A 21122-nucleotide genomic window follows, 5' to 3' on the forward strand; every position below is an offset into this window, starting at 1 on the left:
AGGGTCAGCGCCGCTGCTGACCGCACACAGCTACCCAAACACGGCGGTCAGGGTCCCCCAGCTCAGACTGCGCAGCGGCGGCCATTAAATACAGTTTATCTTACCTTTAATAGAAGCTGTAGCGATGAAAACGGCTTTACACTGCCGACAGGTCCATTCAGTAACAAAGCAGCAGCGGCTCTTCCAGTAAACACCCGAAAGTGGCTGTAACCCGTCCGTTACAGCAAAGTTTCTTCCGTTTAAAAGTTTAGTCCGCGGCGCTCGTTCACCGTTTAGCGATGTGTCGTTCGCGAATATTCCGGTTCTAAGAGCCGGCTCTTTGAAGTGAACGATTGGAACCGACTCCACAATTGGAGCCATTTTAGGATCCTATTTGGGAACTGTTCTTTTCCTTCAGTATCTCGCTGTCCCTCCGCCTCCCTGTCGTTGCGTTTGTGCTCTGTAAGTGCCACAGAGCCGACAGTTTTTTTTTCCAACGTGCTCCACATATCTGACCAATCACATGCAGCTTTCAATTACGTGACGGGGAAACACTAAAAAATGTGTTGCTTAAAAGTGTCAATAATAAAACAAAATGTTAGGTTTAACCTATTAATTATTTAAAGTAAAAAATATATATGAGCCGTTAGAGCCGCATCTCAAAATAGAGCCGAAAATCCCATCACTATCACCGTTTAGTTCGCTGATTCATATTCATATTTTCGAAGCTTGCGAATCGACTCCCTCCCATATTCAGCGAACATATTGAGGGAATGAACAACCTGAGCCGACTCTGTTGATTCAATAGTCAGTTCCTTCTATGAGACTCGGTCTGAGTGAGAGCCCCGGATAACAGTCAACTAACTGTTCTGATCGAAGATCAGTGTTTAAAACGAGTCATTTTGTTCAAGAGATGCTGTTTTTATTAACTTTATTCATTTTATTAACTGTATTTATACTGAATCATCATACTGAACATATGACTGAATCGAGTCTATATTTAGACGTACTCAGAGGCTATGTGTTATACTGACAGCCATATAAAATACACACAAGGTAATAAATTGAGATTTCTTTATTTTATATGGACGTCTTTCATGTATTGTAAATCACGGATCATGTAGCAATTTATCCCTGCTATAAATCCAGCACAAGACCAGCTGGTCATTCAGAAAAACATATGCTGGTTAGTTTAGCCAGCTATATTTTGTCTGGATGACCAGCTGATCTTGAACTGATTTTTTTTAGCAGGGATATTGATTATAAATAAGGCATAAACAAAATCATTGCACTTACAGCCCAAGAACACCATATATTATCTTTTTACAGTAAAATTTGTAAGCTGTAAACTGTTTCATATTCCTGATAATCCAAAAGAAAACCCAAACATTGCAGGTTATTGATCAAAACATGGTAGAATTATTGCAAATACCAAAAAAATTATTTACAGTAGGGCTGGACCCGAACATTCGGGTATTCGGATATTCGTTTTTTTCCCTTTCCAGAGCTCCACCTCACTCTAAAATCACACTTCTGTTCAGGTTAATGGCGTTATAAGAGAGGCAGAGATGCTCACAAGTCTTTGGTGAGGAGTCCGAGTCAAGTCTCAAGTCTCTTCTGGCGAAATAAAAGTCAAAGTATTTATCCGTGAGGCAAATAAGGCCTGCTCTTAAAAATAGTGAAAAATCAATAACGAAATTTAATAATAGACAGAAAAATAAATATGAAATTGGAAAATAACCAACTAAACTAAGCCCAATAAAATCTAATCTAACGAATTTCAAAAGATCAAAAACGAAAAACTCAGCAAAAGAATAGAACAATAAAGTAATATTAATAAAAACCGCAAATATCTGCCTGAATCACCCGCTGCATGAACACGGGCCGGGAATTTCGAGAATTTCCACCGCTTTCCGCGGGCCCTGTCAGGTTCGGCGAAAGAAAATGGTCTGTTTTAATGTAAGAAATCACATTGTGATTTTTGTGATGTTTCACCAGTTACAGCTTATCTGCGCGTTAATAGCTCAACGCATGAATTCATCAGTGCGCTGCACCTCGCGTGCTCGCGGGGGATTTGGCGCGTCTGTTAAGCAAGATATTGGACAGTTTTGGGGGCAGAGATAGCATACATATACATACACATACATATACATATAGCACATACATCTCAGATTTGTAGTTTAATGCTCTACTAAATTAATGTGGATTTAATTGGAAAATTTAATTGGAGGAGCAGAGACAGCTTGACGGTTGTAGTGTAATAATTACAATGTAAAGAATGATGTCTGAATTAATTTCCTATAATCTAATATAATTTAACATGGTTTAAGAATATAAAATAATTTCTAAACAAACGAACTATTTTATATTGAGCTTATAGCCCAAGTGCAAAAACTCAAAATCAGTAATCGGGCTAATAACTGCACAATCATTAAACCGAAATACACCAAGAACAGTAACATAATTTACAATGACTTTCCTCTACTCTAATATATATATATTTGTTTTTTGTTTTAAGCAAATAGCTTAGGTGTGAAAACACAAAAGCCATGATGTGGGGAAGTAGACATTCCGGGGTGAAAACACCAAAAAAAAAAAACGGGGTGAAAACACCAGAGCAGGCAGTGCAGTCCGAGCACACAGCACAACATAAGGAGACATAATGCACTCCATATATTCAGGACTGCAGTGAAATAAATTATGCTGTACAGATTTAATCTGCTTCTAGTAGATATTTAATGAGAAATAAGAACAGTGTGAATAAAAAAAAACAGACATCTATCACAGACCATTTTCTTAAACCTTGTGTCCGTTTTTTCGGGGCCGGGTGTCCGTGGAAAATTTTGCAATATATTAAGGGGGCCGTGATTTGCACTTTTTCGTACTTTAATTCGTTTTTAATACGGCTTTTTTAACGAATATTTGAATATTCGCTACAAAGCCGAATATCCCGAGCTCAAAAAACGCTATTCGGGCCAGCCTTAATTTACAGGTGAATATAAGATATATTTGACTAGAATAGAATCTCCTGAAAATAATATCTGACATGTGACTGTCTCCTATAAATGCTTTGTAATATATAGAAAGATAAAGGTAGTGTAAACTACAAATACATTCTTAAAAACTGACCTGGTTTTCAAAGGGTTAATAGTACTTATCTAGCTATTTAGAAGTTATGTACGTGTACAACTCATGTTTTTGTGTTTTATCCATCATGTTTTTGTGTTGTTACTGGATGTCAATAAATCTGCTTTAAAACAACATCAGTTGTTAAAAACTCTATATAAATACATGTGACTACGTTAACTGTGTTTTGTCAAATGTACACTCTCTTGAATTGTATTGGCTGGGCATAAAATAAAGGGCAGCGGCTCTGAGGATTTGCTCAGAGCCAATTCTGTGCCTCATTTTCAACATAGAATTTTATTAATACCTTTAAATTGTGGTAATAAATGTGGTAGAAAACAACGAGTATTTTCAACCCCATGATGCCAATGCCAGCACTTTTCTATTAGGTACATTTATGATATTTTTTTCTGTGCCATGGTTTTGATACTTGGAGCACATGTTGGACATCTCAGGTTTCATTTCAGTTTTAAGTAGCCACACTTATGCAGTCCCAGAGGTCTAGACATATTTTGATGTTTTCTATGTGTACCCAATTGTATAGAATAATAAACCAAACAAATTTAGTTTTGATAAATGGCCTTCAAAAAACAATGTAAACATATGTATGCATTCAAACATAAAAGTATCTACAATACAATTAAATATCAAAACAACACAATATAAATAAGGCCACACAATTAAATATTTTACTGCTCTACATGTCTCTGCATTCAGAGTACATTAGCAAGAAACTGAGGAGGACCATGCCATCTGCATGTATAAAGGTTACTACAATACATTTAAATATCAAATCTGCATCAAATAAATAAGGCTACAAAACAAGATTCTTATACCTAACAAGTCTTTTATTTTAGTCAGTGAGACAGTTGGGCATGTACTTTACTTCTGATCAGAGTTTGAATTTTGTTGCAGCAGACAGTGTTACTCGCAGATCATGCTTAGTGTTCAACCTATTTTTCTGCTTTGACTTGAGCTGTACCAATATAAAAAAAGCCACAGCCGAAGCCTGTTGTGTTTCTGCTGTGCCGAAATCACTACCCCCGCCATCTTCTTGAGTTTAAAGACAGGAAGACGGTGCGCGGCGAGGGGGTGCTTTTTTCTGACAGGGCTGCTGAATTCGGCACAACACTGGCAAACGAATGGTGTCGTCTGATTCGCGTCTCTGTCTTTTCTCAAATATAAAAGACGAGTACAAAATCAGATGAGCATTAATTATTATTATTAATTATAATAGTATGATTTTTTATTCATTATAAAATGAATACATTATTTTATTAATTTGTTATATTATTTATTAATTTTTAAAGGTATTTATTTTATACATTTTTTTTTTTTAAAGACCTACTGGGGAGGCTTGGTTCCCTAACCGATTCTTTTAAACCTGCATTCATACAACCACGGCGCTATTTAAGGGGAACAAAAAAATAGGAATACACAGCTGTTAAGCAATAAAGACAGAAGCGTACCAAAGGGTCGATTCATTTAAATGAATCGCACTCCGAATCGCGAATCAAGGCCGCCATTTTAAAGCCACTCACTCTACATGTTGCAGAGGCATTCTCTTGAGCTGCGGCACCACTCCAGCTTTTAAAACCAGGTGAGCGTTGTTTCTCTTATCTTATCATGCTTTTTAAACTTATTGTCTGTGTAATCTTGATAAAATAAAGGTGTAAGTGTTAGTCTTTGGTAAACACACGTTTCTTTAGTATTAGTTAAACAGAGCAAACTGTATAGGCTATTTTGGTTAGTTAGCGTTAGTTAGTTCTCCGCTGTGTGTCGGTGCTATGGTCGGCAAAAAAAAAAATATGAACACCTGGGGAAAGTAGTATTTAAGTAGTTTTATGAAGTATGTACAAAAACTGCTTTACTCTAACTCTGCTTTCTCTGCCTTCGTTCACTCTAACGCTGATTCCCATCCCCCCACTTTACTCTAACGCAGTCTCACCCCCCCCTTTACTCTAACTCTGCTTTCTCTGCCTTTGTTCACTGTGATTCCCATCCCCCCACTTTACTCTAACGCAGTCTCACCCCCCCTTTACTCTAACTCAGTCTCACCCCCCCCCTTTACTCTAACTCTGCTTTGTCTGCCTTTGTTCACTGTGATTCCCATCCCCCCACTTTACTCTAACGCAGTCTCACCCCCCCCCCTTTACTCTAACTCTGCTTTCTCTGCCTTTGTTCACTGTGATTCCCATCCCCCCACTTTACTCTAACGCAGTCTCACCCCCCCTTTACTCTAACTCTGCTTTGTCTGCCTTTGTTCACGCTAACTCTGATTCCCATCCCCCCACTTTACTCTAACGCAGTTTCTCACCCCCCCTTACTCTTAAACCTGCTTTCACCCCCCCTTACTCTTAAACCTGCTTTCACCCCCCCTTACTCTTAAACCTGCTTTCACCCCCCCTTACTCTTAAACCTGCTTTCACCCCCCCTTTACTCTTAAACCTGCTTTCACCCCCCCCCTTTACTCTTAAACCTGCTTTCACCCCCCCCCCTTTACTCTTAAACCTGCTTTCACCCCCCCCTTTACTCTTAAACCTGCTTTCACCCCCCCCTTTACTCTAACCCTGCTTTCACCCCCTTACTCTAACCCTGCTTTCACCCCCCCTTCACTCTAACCCTGCTTTCACCCCCGCTTCACTTTAACCCTGCTTTCACCCCCCCCTTTACTCTAACTCTGCTTTGTCTGCCTTTGTTCACGCTAACTCTGATTCCCATCCCCCCACTTTACTCTAACGCAGTCTCACCCCCCCTTTACTCTAACTCTGCTTTGTCTGCCTTTGTTCACGCTAACTCTGATTCCCATCCCCCCACTTTACTCTAACGCAGTTTCTCACCCCCCCTTACTCTTAAACCTGCTTTCACCCCCCCTTACTCTTAAACCTGCTTTCACCCCCCCTTCACTCTAACCCTGCCTTCACCCCCCTTCACTCTAACCCTGCCTTCACCCCCCCTTCACTCTAACCCTGCTTTGACCCCCCTTCACTCTAAGCCTGCTTTCACCCCCCCTTGCTCTAACTCTGCTTTCACCCCCCCTTTACTTTTAACCCTGCTTTCACCCCCCCCTTTACTCTAACCCTGCTTTCACCCCCCTTTACTCTAACCCTGCTTTCACCCCCCTTGCTCTAACTCTGCTTTCACCCCCCCTTTACTTTTAACCCTGATTTCACCCCCCCCCCTTTACTCTAACCCTGCTTTCACCCCCCTTGCTCTAACTCTGCTTTCACCCCCCCTTTACTTTTAACCCTGATTTCACCCCCCCCCCCCTTTACTCTAACCCTGCTTTCACCCCCCTTCACTCTAACTCTGCTTTCTCACCCCCTTCACCCTAACTCTGCTTTCTCACCCCCCCTTCACTCTAATTCTGCTTTTTCACCCTCCCTTCACTCTAACTCTGCTCTCCCCCCCTTCACTCTAACCCTGCTTTCACCCCCCACTTCACCCTAACTCTGCTTTCTAACCCCCCCAACTCTAACTCTGCTTTCACCGCCACTTCACCCTAACTCTGCTTTCACCCCCCCTTTACTTTTAACCCTGCTTTCACCCCCCCTTTACTCTAACCCTGCTTTCACCCCCCCTTTACTCTAACCCTGCTTTCACCCCCCCTTTACTCTAACCCTGCTTTCACCCCCCCTTTACTCTAACCCTGCTTTCACCCCCCCTTTACTCTAACCCTGCTTTCACCCCCCCTTTACTCTAACCCTGCTTTCACCCCCCCTTTACTCTAACCCTGCTTTCACCCCCCTTCACTCTAACTCTGCTTTCACCCCCCTTCACTCTAACTCTGCTTTCTCACCCCCTTCACCCTAACTCTGCTTTCTCACCCCCCTTCACTCTAACCCTGCTTTCACCCCCCACTTCACCCTAACTCTGCTTTCTCACCCCCCCAACTCTAACTCTGCTTTCACCGCCCCTTCACTCTAACCCTGCTTTCACCCCCCCTTCACTCTAACTCTGCTCTCCCCCCCTTCATTCTAACCCTGCTTTCACCCCCCACTTCACCCTAACTCTGCTTTCTCACCCCCCCAACTCTAACTCTGCTTTCACCCCCTTCACTCTAACCCTGCTTTCACCCCCCTTCACTCTAACCCTGCTTTCACCCCCCTTCACTCTAACCCTGCTTTCACCCCCCTTCACTCTAACCCTGCTTTCAGCCCCCCTTTACTCTAACCATGCTTTCACCCCCCTTTACTCTAACCATGCTTTCACCCCCCTTCACTCTAACCCTGCTTTCAGCCCCCCTTTACTCTAACCATGCTTTCACCCCCCTTTACTCTAACCATGCTTTCACCCCCCTTCACTCTAACCCTGCTTTCAGCCCCCTTCACTCTAACTCTGCTTTCACCCCCCCCCTTTACTCTAACCCTGCTTTCACCCCCCTTCACTCTAACCCTGCTTTCAGCCCCCCTTTACTCTAACCATGCTTTCACCCCCCTTTACTCTAACCATGCTTTCACCCCCCTTCACTCTAACCCTGCTTTCAGCCCCCCTTTACTCTAACCATGCTTTCACCCCCCTTCACTCTAACCCTGCTTTCAGCCCCCCTTTACTCTAACCATGCTTTCACCCCCTTCACTCTAACTCTGCTTTCACCCCCCTTTACTCTAACCATGCTTTCACCCCCCTTCACTCTAACTCTGCTTTCACCCCCCCCCTTTACTCTAACCCTGCTTTCACCCCCCACTTCACTCTAACTCTGCTTTCTCACCCTCCACTTCACCCTAACTCTGCTTTCACCCCCCCCTTTACTCTAACCCTGCTTTCACCCCCCCCTTTACTCTAACCCTGTTTTCACCCCCCACTTCACCCTAACTCTGCTTTCTCACCCCCCACTTCACTCTAACTCTGCTTTCACCGCCCCCTTCACCCTAACTCTGCTTTTTCCCCCCCCCTTTACTCTAATTCTGCTTTTTCACCCCCCCCTTCACTCTAATTCTGCTTTTTCACCCCCCCCCCTTCACTCTAACTCTGCTTTCACCCCCCCCTTCACTCTAACTCTGCTTTCACCCCCCCCTTTACTCTAACCCTGCTTTCACCCCCCCCTTTACTCTAACCCTGTTTTCACCCCCCACTTCACCCTAACTCTGCTTTCTCACCCCCCACTTCACCCTAACTCTGCTTTCTCACCCCCCCTTCACTCTAACTCTGCTTTCACCGCCCCCTTCACCCTAACTCTGCTTTTTCACCCCCCCTTCACTCTAACTCTGCTTTTTCACCCCCCCCTTCACTCTAATTCTGCTTTTTCACCCTCCCTTCACTCTAACTCTGCTTTTTCACCCCCCCCCCCCCCCTTTACTCTAACTCTGATTCCCATCCCCCCTACTTTAACTTTTTAAATCCTATCTGGACAACGGGATTAGTATTTTAGGGGGTTCTGGGTAATTTTCTTTTTTATGGGGGTTTTTATCCTCTGTGATTTTACTCCCGTTCAGAACGATCACGTACATGTTTCTCAGACGTCCTCTGAGAAAATTACAGGCTGAATTATCTACTGTTTTTCTATGGAGGAGCTTTTAAATTGCAGTCTGTATGCAGGAGTTTTATCACTGAGTAGAAGTGTGAAATATATTTTTTCCACAGGAAAAATCTTGATATCCTATATTTCTGAAATCCTATATGTCTGCTTTCATATCTCCATATGTGTAAATTTAGGTTAATTAGATTAGATTAAAAGACTAATAGATAAGCTGGTGTAAAACCATGTCAGTCAGTTCTCAAACAATTGCTATAGTGGTTTATGTATATTGCTTGTTTTCCTTTTCACTGTGCAGTATTGCTTACTCCTTATATTGTTTTGCAGATTCAACAACTACAGAAAAATGGCATTGGAGGCTGAGCAGGTATATATTTTGTCATTTTAATAATGCATCCTGTTACCGAAGGAGTTGTTCATCCAGAAATTATATTGTTTAAACTGTTTAAACTTTACTTAAATGTCAATTCACCAAGACATGTTTAGAGTTTCCTTAGTATGGAACTGGAACTGCAAGTCTGTCAATGCTAACAATGCAACTCGAGTCATCTAAAGAGTCCAGCTGTTTCTATAAGAATTATTCACCAAAACATCGGTCATCATGTTCCCACAGCATGCTGACCTTAATTATTGGCTCACAGATTTCTCAGTGTGATTTTAGGACTCAAGTATTTTTGTTTAACGTTTGACCTCTATAAGACACTTGAGACAGCAGCAGAGCCAGTAGATCTTGGATCAGATGTCTCCTGTGTATGACAGTCATCATAGTTGCTCCTGAGTTGGTTGTCTAAGATGCTGGTCACATTTAGCTACACAAGTCTTATTATTTTAACATTTCACAGTAAATCATACTGTAGTGAACTAATTGAGAAGTTTTGGTGATGTGTGTTTTTATTGCAGAAACTTTACTCCTTAGGATAGTTTTTGTGAGTAATGCTAGCTTCAGAGCTCTAGTAACATGCAGCTAAATCTGTTCTTCAAAATATGTCTTGCCTGATTAAATACATCTGGGTTATACTATAGAGATTTTTAGAGTGAATAATTCCTTTAGTATTTCTGAAGTTAAATAGTAGACTTTGAAGAGATTAAACAGGTGAAAGGGAGAGTCAAGGGGAGTATTGCTGTCCTGTTGGTTTGATTAGATGTTTTAGCTTTTGTTCAATATTTTTCTTTACTTATAGTTTCACTCAAGTTCTGAGGAGTCCATTAATTCTGCATACTCAGATGCTGACTACAAGCCATCATCCAGTAGTACTGATGACAGTGAGGTTTGCAGTAGTGATGAAAATTTGGATAATGACCAACAGTTCAATAGAACAAACACAAGTCCAGACAAGTGCAAAAAACAAACGAGGAAAACAAGAACCAATGGTGATGACGACAAAAACAAGTCTATTAGAACAAACAGAAGAACAGACAAGTCCAGAAAACAGAGTCCAAAAAAAACCACAGCTTCGAATATAACTGTGAAGGTTTGCAAAAAAAATCTAAATGGTAAACGAAAGTGGGACAAAAACCATTACTGCCTCTACTGTGGAAAGTCAAACAAAAAGTTAAGCAGGCATTTGGAACGTGCCCATATGGATGTCAGAGAGGTGGCTTATGCATTCAGCTTCCCCTTAGGATCGAAGAAAAGAAAGGATCTATTAGAGGGGCTGCGGAATAAAGGTGACTATAAACATAACTTAGAAGTCCTTAAGAGTGGCCATGGGGAAATAGTGACGTGGAAACAACCTTCTTTTGAAGCTTCTGTCGATAATTACCTTCCTTGCCAGTACTGCTACGCCATGTTTGTGAAAAGTGATCTTTGGAAACATCAGGGAACTTGCAGAGCTAAAAATGATCCTGGGAAAGATGCTGAGAAAAAGAGCAACAGTAGAGTTCAGAAAGCATCTTCAAGCCTGCTACCCATTTCGGAGACCTCGGAGGCATTGGAGAATGTCATTCATGGAATGCAAAAAGATGCTGTGTCCTTTACTGTACGGAATGATGCGTTGATCTGTAAATATGGTAATGTGCTGCTAAATCGTGGGAAAAATAATGCAACTGGTTACATTTCTCAGAAAATGAGAGAACTGGGTCGACTCGTTGTGGCAGCAAAGGAAATTGATAAGAGTATTAAAAATCTTGAAGATCTGTGCCATGTATCCAAGTTTCAGGTGCTGCTGAAGGCAGTTAAAAGGATCTCTCAGTTTAGCCCAAGCAAGAATGCATACAGAAAGGCATCAACTGCTGTCAAAATTGGCTTCTCATTAAAAGGAGTGACTGATGTGCTTATTGGCCAGACTCTGGAAAATGATGATGACTTGGCTGAAAGGAATGCAAAGAAGTTCAAAGAACTTTTAGAACAGAAGTGGAAAGACAGTGTTTCTTTTAATGCACACAAAACAATGGAAGAGAACAGGTGGAACAAAGATGACGGTATCCCATTGACTAAAGATGTCATGATCCTCCAAGAGCACCTTAGAAAGGTTGAAGACGAAGCAAAACGGGAGTTGCTAGATGGCATCAACATGTCTGCTTATAAGGACCTGACTGAGAGCCTTCTGTCACAGGTCATTGTGTTCAATAGACGAAGGGAAGGTGAGGCCTCCCGCTTGACCTTAGACATGTACATGAACGCAAACAGGACCCCAGTAAATGGGGATATATTTCAAACACTAACACCGCTTGAGCAAGAACTGAGCAAGACCCTTACCAGAATAGAAATCAGAGGAAAGAGAGGTAGAAAAGTGCCAATTCTCCTACCAGATAGAACAAAAGCATCAATTGATTTCCTGATAGAAAAAAGAAAAGAAGCTGGTGTACCTGATCAGAACCCTTTTGTCTTCGCAAGACCTTCTGCAATGTCAAACTTTCGTGGCTGTGACTGTCTGAGGAGATTTTCAGAAGAGAGCAAGGCAGAAAACCCAGGACTCCTTAGATCAACCAAACTAAGAAAGCAGGTTGCTACACTTTGTCAGCTGCTGAATCTTGACCAGCAAGAGTTGGAGCAAGTTGCGAGATTCATGGGACATGACATTAGGGTGCACTGTGATTTTTACAGACAAACAGATAAAACACTTCAGCTGTCAAGGATCAGCAAACTTCTCTTTGCAATGGAGAAAGGCACGGAGACCATCAAAGGCCAGAATCTCAACACTCTTGACTTTTCACTTCCTGGTATGTTTCTGAATACATTTAAAATATTTGTCTAATATTCTAAACCCTTTTGAATAGGTTCTTTAAATGCCAGTTACTTTGTAAAAGCGTGTTTTTATTAATGTCCTATACGTTATTATACACATTAATACAAGTGTTTAGACTGTTAATTATCATTTTAGGTGTTTAGGTTTTTGGTATTTCATTATACTCTACAAATATTTAATACTTATGAATCGGAAATTATCCATAACACCTGTGTCTTTCTGTAAATCCTTATAGTCCTTTTTATGAGATACTTAATGTAATGGTAATGAAAAATTGCAGGTAGCAGTATGGCACAAACTGACAGCCCACAGACAGACAGACCAGTAGTGAGCATGGAACCTCATGGTGAGTTTTTAGCATGTCAGCGGTAAAACACTAGTTTGTGTTTCACCACCGAACACAACGTAACATGGTGTGCAGAATTTGTAATCATCCTGTACCATAGTTCATGATGTAATAATAAATTGATGGCTATTTACAAACTTTGTTAAATGTTTTATCTGCACATTGATATTGTAATGTCTCCATATACAGCAGAATTGCCATAAGCTATTCCAGACAAACAGTTTATTATTGTTTTTATTTTACAGAGGATGATGGTGTATCTGGCTTCACTGCCACAATCAAGAAGAAAATGCGAATGGAGCCTCATGGTGAGTTTATCTTGTCTATTAGGGGTGGGAATCTCTAGGCACCTTACATTTTAGATTTGATTACAATTCATTGCGACTATAAAACTATCAATGTGTATATGTATGTGTATATATATGTGTGTGTGTATGTATTATTTATATATTTAGATATTTTATAATGTTTTTTTGTTTATCACAGATGCTGATGATGGTGGCACCTGCACCGGGGTTAAGAGAAAGCTGACAGAAGATCCTGGTGAGTTTTAGTGTGTATTTATTGAAATGGTATGAAGTACACATAATGGGCCACAGAAAAATACATCAGTTACTGTGGCTAAATTAAAAACATATTTTGCCCCATCTGATTATATACATTTCTAACAGATTAAAGTATAATTAGCTGTTAGATGAAAGAATATTAATATTTGATTGAATGTTACTGACACATTTTTCTACATATAATAGAAAATATATTTAAATTAATTTGATTTGAAGTGACTCGGAGGCACATTAACGATCAGCCTAGTTAACGTGGTATATTTTTCACACTGCTCTGAAATTTAATGTAGATGTGACAAAAGCAGGGTAGCACCACATCATGCAAGCAAAAGTGACTGGAATTCTGATCTGGGAAAATGGCTAGTGTTACACTGACACTGTTTAGTCTAGCTGTTTCTGTGCATATTGTGAATGTGTTCCACTGTGTTTGAGAATAATGAATATTTACACCAATCAGTATATGTTCTCAAAGAGATTTAAGGCCTTATTTTAGTGATCTGTAGACGTGCCATTAATCATGCACCGTGTAGCTTAATTTAGGCTGTGTCTTTACTATCGTAATGATGGGAAGAGAAACTTGAAACACACACAAGGCATGTACTAATTCTCTTTTGGGTGTTCATTTTGATTTTATTATTTATTTTAGGATTTGACTCGCCAGAGAAGGAAAGACCGCAGAGGAGAAGGAAAGAAGTGGATGATGAAGATGACCGTGAATTTATAGAAATGGATGGTAAGTGTAGTTTATACGAATAAACATGAGCTTCATATTATCAGAAGGTGTTTTTCGTGCAGTGAATTAATTTACTGAATAAAAAACCGACCAAACTAAGATGTTCTCAGCTGCTGTATAGAAAGTACATTAAGTAAACATCCATGAACTGCATTTGAACCTTTTGGAATGCAAATAAAATTGTTTCTCTTTTTACAGTGAACAAAAATTGTGAATCTGGCTCTAGTAATCAGCAGAAGAAGAAGCAGATAGAACAGCCCGGTAAGTTATTATGCCTATGGTAAGACAATAATGCTGAAGAACCACTGATTTACACAATAATATATATTATTTTATTATTATATATATATTTAATCCTTTCTGAATACATTTCAACATAGTCTGACTTCAGATAGATAGATAGATAGATAGATAGATACTTTTATTGGTCCCCGAGGGGAAATTTTGGTAAGGGTAAGACCCTAAATGGTACCCTGACTGTGGTGAAGTGTATGCTATAAAAAGTGTACATATACAATATGAACCCAAAAAAATATTAACACATGAGAATATTGTATTTATTATAAAATACATGAGAGAGAGCCAGAATGGTCAGCCTTTATCACGCTAAAATGATGGCTTATGTTTGTAGCACAGTCAGTTCTACAGACAATAGATCAGAAAAGCTGTTCTCCTGAGAACAGTTGTTTTCTGGCTACAGCTTAAAATCCAGAGTGATGGAGTTAATGAGATATTTAGTGCTATTTCTCACTCTGTGGACAAAAGACATCAACCATTTGATGTCCAAAAGATGTTGGTGTGTAAAAAAGTTATTTTCTTCTTCTGTCCCTCCATCATCTATGAGTCAGTACCTTTTTATTGTGGGTTTTAAAATGTATTAGAAAAGTTGGTGTACTAAAAATGATCTATATAAAATTTTGTTTATTTATTTTTTTTTTATAGAGGGTGATGGTGTCTCTAGCTCTGGTGCCATGACCAGCATGCAGAAGAGGAAGGCAGGGCTGATGGCAGAGCGCAGTGAGTTTCAGCTTGCTCAATATAAAGTATTTCAGTCCATTTAAGAGAAGCACTGATGGTCCAGATGTTTTTACCTTTTAATCTCAGTCTGTAAAGAAATAGTTAGCAATATGACACATGATTCTGGTTGCTTGAATGGAAAACATGAGGTCTCATGGCTCTTCATAAGAAGACTGGTGAACTAAAGAGGTTTAGGTGCACTTTCCCTGCATGTCAACTCTGGCTGCTTGAAACACTTTGTTATACAGGGATCATATGGGTGCTTGAAATCCTGGAAAATGCTTGAATTTTAACATTCAGGGGGATGGTAGATAGGCCTGGGTGGCATTTTACTTTCCGGACCTGGGTTACCCACCTCTACATTTTCAGTAAAACAAAAATATTGAAAGTTATTTGCCTAGTGGTGTTTAAATTGTGTAAATCTGACACAAATAAATGCATTATTCCTGCTATTTTTTCTCAGTAGTATAGTTGCTGTGAAGTGTGGAATAGTTTTGAGATATATTGATTATTGCTGAATCGCAGTTTTGAGATCATCGTTATCATTAACTCATGACAGCTGAAAGGTGCTGGAAAAACTTAAAAATGGGCCTTGAAAAGTGCTTGATTTTTACCTTGTTAAAGGTGTATGAACCCTGGTTATAGATTAGTCAGTTTATTACTGGATTGTTATTTTGCTCTGTAACACTGTTATCCAGATGTTATTTAGGTATTGCACCATTCTTACATTATATAATAAAAAAATCATCTAGGAAAATGTTGTGATTTCTCTAAACTTCACTTTGCTGTTGCTTTCAGAGAGATCTCAACCTAGGAGGCGTGGATGGAGTGAGGAGGAGCAGGCTGCGGTTTTAAAACATTTAGCCGTATTCATCGAGAGGCACCAGGTCCCTGGAAAAGCTGACTGTTTAAAATGTACTGAGACTGAGAGTGCCTTAAAACACAGAACATGGAGGGATGTTAAATACTTTGTCCATAATAGAATAGTGAGTCTTGCTAAAACAAATCCTTGAACGTATGCAATAATCCAATCATAAGCCATTTCTGCCGTTATGATTTCTCAGTACATGCATATTTTTACTGTTTTTTTATTTTTATTTTATTTTTTTATGCATTTATTTTGGTCTGCTGAATAATCAGCATTTTATAGGGCATTTTCACCTGAACGTCCGGACCACAGTTCTCACCATGTTTCATGTTTGTTACATTGTATGCAGTACATTTGTTCCAGTTAGTTTAGATTAGGTTTAGTGAGCTGAATAAATAACTACATCCTGTCCTCAATCAGATGACATGCTAAATTCCAGCAACAAAATATGTGTAAAACATTTATTATCCTCAGCTTCCTTTTATTTGCCTGCATGCCAAGGGGAGTTGTGATATTGGCCAAACACTAGTTTTTTTTTTTTTGTTTGTTTGTTTTTTTACTCCCTCTGTTAAAACCCCTTAACAACCCCGACTGTCATTTGTCTGCCGGACATTAAACCCCTAAAGAAATTTCTTGAATACAAATTAAACATTTCATGTCCACCAAAGTTTTATGTCTGCTAGTTTTAACATGCAGAATTTGGATTGATTTCTGTTACTAACTTGGAATTATTATTATTATTATTATTATTATTATTATTATTATTATTATTATTATTTATTATATTAAGTGGAGTAGAGTGAAGAGGCAGTGTCATGTAGAAAATGTTCAGAATGTAAATGTTATTTTACTGCAGAGAAACAGGATTTTGTATCACCTACACCTGTAGCCCATATACCGCACAAGGTATTTAAGGGGTTAAAGATTTCTGACCTGTTTTTTCCCTGTGACATTACTGGTCATTTAGTCAATAATATTGCTTTCAGAAGTAAAGTTTTACATTAATATTATTCTGTTTCTGATTTGTTTTTCTGATTCACTTTATCAAATGTTTGGCAAACCGGTTCTGAATTGAAATGTTTTAATTAGGTGAATTAAGTTTCATAACCCAGTGAAGGATATTTTGGTCCAATTAAGACCATCTTAATTAATTAATGAACCTGCACTAGCTAGAAAAGGGTTTTATTACACAAGTATCAGCTACACAAACAATCATACTCAATGTAAGCTGCCCCTTTATGCCCAGCCAATTCCCAATTCGTTCATTCATTTATTTGTATTGAGTTTAACAACTGATGTTGCAAAGCAGCTTTACTAATATCCAGTAACAACAATAATAAAACATAAAAACATGATGGGGTTGTTGTGCAGGTATGCAACATATCTATCTGTGTGTATATTAATTCACACATACACATACATTATTTATATATATGTGTTTAATAAAAACAGCATCTCTTGAACAAAATGACTCGTTTTAAACACTGATCTTCGATCAGAACAGTTAGTTGACTGTTATCCGGGGCTCTCACTCAGACCGAGTCTCATAGAAGGAACTGACTATTGAATCAACAGAGTCGGCTCAGGTTGTTCATTCCCTCAATATGTTCGCTGAATATGGGAGGGAGTCGATTCGCAAGCTTCGAAAATATGAATCTAATACGAGTGAATCAGCGAACTAAACGGAGATAGTGATGGGATTTTCGGCTCTATTTTGAGATGCGGCTCTAACGGCTCATATATATTTTTTACTTAATAATTAATAGGTTAAACCTAGCATTTTGTTTTATTATTGACACTTTTAAGCACTTGTGATGAGTAAAAATGCTGCATAACAACACATTTTTTAGTGTTTCCCCGTCACGTAATTGAAAGCTGCATGTGATTGGTCAGATATGTGGAGCACGTTGGAAAAAAAAAACTGTCGGCTCTGTGGCACTTACAGAGCACAAACGCAACGACAGGGAGGCGGAGGGACAGCGAGATACTGAAGGAAAAGAACAGTTCCCAAATAGGATCCTAAAATGGCTCCCATTGTGGAGTCGGTTCCAATCGTTCACTTCAAAGAGCCGGCTCTTAGAACCGGAATATTCGCGAACGACACATCGCTAAACGGTGAACGAGCGCCGCGGACTAAACTTTTAAACGGTAGAAACTTTGCTGTAACGGACGGGTTACAGCCACTTTCGGGTGTTTACTGGAAGAGCCGCTGCTGCTTTGTTACTGAATGGACCTGTCTGCAGTGTAAAGCCGTTTTCATCGCTACAGCTTCTATTAAAGGTAAGATAAACTGTATTTAATGGCCGCCGCTGCGCAGTCTGAGCTGGGGGACCCTGACCGCCGTGTTTGGGTAGCTGTGTGGTCAGCAGCGGCACTGACCCTGTGTTTGGGTAGCTGTGTGGTCAGCAGCGGCACTGACCCTGTGTTTGGGTAGCTGTGCGGTCAGCAGCGGCGCTGACCCTGTGTTTGGGTAGCTGTGTGGTCAGCAGCAGCGCTGACCCTGTGTTTGGGTAGCTGTGTGGTCAGCAGCGGCGCTGACCCTGTGTTTGGGTAGCTGTGTGGTCAGCAGCAGCGCTGACCCTGTGTTTGGGTAGCTGTGTGGTCAGCAGCGGCGCTGACCCTGTGTTCGGGTAACTGTGTGGTCAGTACACGGTAACTTAGCAGTGCAGGCCGCGTGTTTGATTGGTCTAATACCTGGCCACGGTGGTGTTGGTGAACTGGTTTAACTGGGGTCAGTGTTAATGTGTATTATTATTATCCCGCCGCGGGCTCGCCGGGGAATTTTGAACGCGCTCCGGTCCAACGCGGGTAAAGCGCCGTGCTTTAACGGACGGAGGATTTAGCCTATCATAAACGCTGTTTCTGCAGGTCAGACGTTCACTGAGACCATTTCTAGAACCGGATTGGATGGAACCTGTAGATATTCGGTTGCTATTCGTCAGACAGACTTGTAGGCGGGCTTCTTCTTCTCGGCGTAATGGCCTATTGAAGCGCTAGCGGCTATGCTAACCGCTGACCCGCGCAAATAAAGTGCAGATCAGATAAAGTCCAGTATTTAATAATCACTCTAAACCAGAACTCTAAAGGTATTCGGTGGTTAGGATATTTTCAGAGTGTATTTCTATTGTAAAAATATTTGCACCGCTGGGGGCGGTGCTGAGGTTTATGCGCAGATTCATAATAAGGTATTTGCATATTCTGCCTAGTAACCGCTCATGTCCTCACTCCTGTGGTGAAAAACTTTTTTGCTAACTCTGCAGCTGATTGGTTAAGTCTCAGTTTGAAGTGATGACCCGCATCTGGACGACATCTAGAGGCTAAACACTCGAACTGCTGCTCTCTAACTACTGCAGAAACTATGGTCCTCAGTTCACCGGGGCTTTTACCCGGTCCCCACTTATACGCAATTGTAGGAATGTGTGTGTCTGTGTGTGTGTGTGTGTGTGTGTGTGTTTGTGTGTGTCTGTGTGTGTGTGTGTGTCTGTGTGTTTGTGTGTGTGTGTGTGTGTGTGTGTGTGTGTGTGTCTGTGTGTGTGTGTGTGTGTGTGTGTGTTTGTGTGTGTCTGTGTGTGTGTGTGTGTGTGTGTGTGTGTGTGTGGTTGCTGGGTGGAGTTCTTACCTTAAATGAAAGCATCACATTGTTCACCTGAAACAGCTGCTGCAGGTCCACCTGGACAGTGACTGGATTCATATCTACACACACACACAGTTTAATGCATTGCATGCTTTAACAATCTTTGTTTTGATTATCTTAAATAATTAAGAGAAATAAAGTGGAACTATGAAAAAAACTCCACAACTACCGCAAAAAGGAAAACATAAAATAAAAAAAGTAAAAAAAAAAAGTAAAATGACAAACTGGTGAAGCTATAAATTACAATCAAAATAATTATTCATTAATTAATGGAAGTAAAAACAGATAAAGACATTTTAAAATAGTATCAATAATAACAAATAAATCATAAAAACTAAATGTATAGAAATATATGTTTTCAGCTGTTCTATTTTTTTGGTGCATAAAAACACAAATTGCTGCTTATACACTTGTCTTCTTTTTCGTTCAGTACCTGACCTCACTCGAATGCTCTCACTCTATGGGGGCAGAATGCAATCAAATCCTCCTCACAGCAAAGTTTAAGCATCCAGGGGTCTCACCTTTCTTGGACTGCCACCACCTGCCGGTTCCGGCGCTGGAGAGCACGTTCTGTATGGTGTGGGCGTTTGGACCGGCCGGGTTCTGAGAGTCACACGGGCAGCACTTCATCCTCATCTACAGCGGGAAAGACCAGCATTATCAGCGTTATTAATCAATCAGCCTCATTTAAAGCAGCTGTATGTGAGAATTGGTGTGTTTTGCTCATCGGCACCCTCTACAGGTATATAACAGGAGTATAATTCACTTTTACTCCACTGTGGTTAAAACAAATCATGCTTTAAGTGCTTCCTCATGAAACAGACATGTGATCTGAGGTGGTATAGAAAAATATCCCCTTGAGTCCCAGTGTCCTCATATGGGGATGTTTCATTTTTGCATCCCTGCACTGTGCTTCATTTTTTAAAACGTTAAACCCTTTGGCCTCAAATGGAGACATTGCCTATACCATCTACTGGTGACATGACAGCATTACACTCGATTGATTAAAAACAAGGTATTGGGAATCCCAGTCAAAGGTTTTTACAACCATTCCAGACAGGAACATGGGCCAGTTAAAAATTCTCATCCAATTTTAGGTTACAATAGGTCTATGGGCTTTACAGTAGGTATAGATTCCTCCCTTAGACGAGGTCTGCTGGCTAGCCTTGCTGTGCCTGAGGTTCTCAAACAGCAGACCGAAATTGCTTTTCTTCAACTGATCTAGTGGGTGGAGCTCTGGTGGGGGTTGACAGGTGAGGGGTGGGGCCAAATGGCTAATTCACAGAAAACAGATGGATGGATTGTTGGTGTTTTGGTGTTTATAGTGTCAGTCGAGACCCAAGTGGAAATACAAAAGCATGCAAAAAGTCAGTTTTTCATAATATGTGCCCTTTAACAGCACCATAGTAACCATTTGGGGCATCACAGTAACCACCTTAGAAACCATCTGGGATACCACAGCAACAATATAGTACCTTGGTGTCCTCAAAGGTTTTTACAACCAACCCAGACACAAACATGGGCCAGATAAAAATTACGATTGAAACTAGTTTATTTACTTAATGTAGAAAGCTAAAATTTATAATAAATGACTTCTTTTACAAAGACAAAGTCTACTAATCCCAAATTAAATCAAATTAAAAATAAACACCAAGCAAAAATGTGGGTCTCAGGAAGATATTGTCAGTCAGTGAATCATCAGCATGATTCTAAAGCTGCTGTTTTTGAGTAAAACTGCTACAGAAAGTTTAAACATTTAATCTGAACAGAAACTTTTATTTATAAAGTATATTTTTCCCAAGGTCACTCTGATAAACATGCAGCCGTGGAAAGCAGCAGCAAACAATGAACAAAGGCCCGACCACTCTCAGAACAGCAGTGTGTGTGTGTGTGTGTGTGTGTGTGTGTGTGTGTGTGTGTGTGTGTAAGCTACTAATAACAGTAGAGTGTGTGAGCTGTTGTCACTGAAGGCCCACATAAACACGTGTAGAGAAATCACAGGATCAGACAGTCCAGGTCAGTCTGGCTGATTATAACCTGATTATAATACCAGCAAAATGACTTCAAAACAGATAATACTACACTATAGTACACTATACTACACCTTACTACAGTATACTAGACTAATCGAATGTATAATATATTTAATATATACTGTACTATAGCCACACTTAACTACACAACAGTAT

The 21122-nt window shown here is 40.2% G+C and overlaps 2 protein-coding genes across 2 annotated transcripts in view; one reads left to right on the plus strand and one right to left on the minus strand.

The window, feature by feature from the left end:
- The window catches only part of lamb3 (laminin subunit beta 3), a 48290-nt gene that overhangs the window by 20393 nt on the left and 6775 nt on the right, over window positions 1-21122 (minus strand). Inside the window, exons 4-5 of the mRNA XM_049471806.1 lie at window positions 19455-19569; window positions 18919-18992 (exon numbers count right to left, since the gene is read on the minus strand). Of these exons, the coding sequence (XP_049327763.1) occupies window positions 18919-18992; window positions 19455-19569 (189 nt within the window). The remainder of the gene's footprint in view (window positions 1-18918; window positions 18993-19454; window positions 19570-21122) is intronic.
- LOC125787495 (uncharacterized) lies at window positions 8619-12331 on the plus strand. The gene is made up of 3 exons (XM_049471816.1): window positions 8619-8948; window positions 9763-11743; window positions 12050-12331. The coding sequence occupies exons 1-3, from the start codon at window positions 8928-8930 to the stop codon at window positions 12139-12141; spliced, it is 2094 nt and encodes a 697-aa protein (XP_049327773.1). The 5' UTR covers window positions 8619-8927; the 3' UTR covers window positions 12142-12331.

Source organism: Astyanax mexicanus, chromosome 24 (genome assembly GCF_023375975.1).
Source record: "Astyanax mexicanus isolate ESR-SI-001 chromosome 24, AstMex3_surface, whole genome shotgun sequence".
In the NCBI taxonomy this organism is placed as follows: domain Eukaryota; kingdom Metazoa; phylum Chordata; class Actinopteri; order Characiformes; family Acestrorhamphidae; genus Astyanax; species Astyanax mexicanus.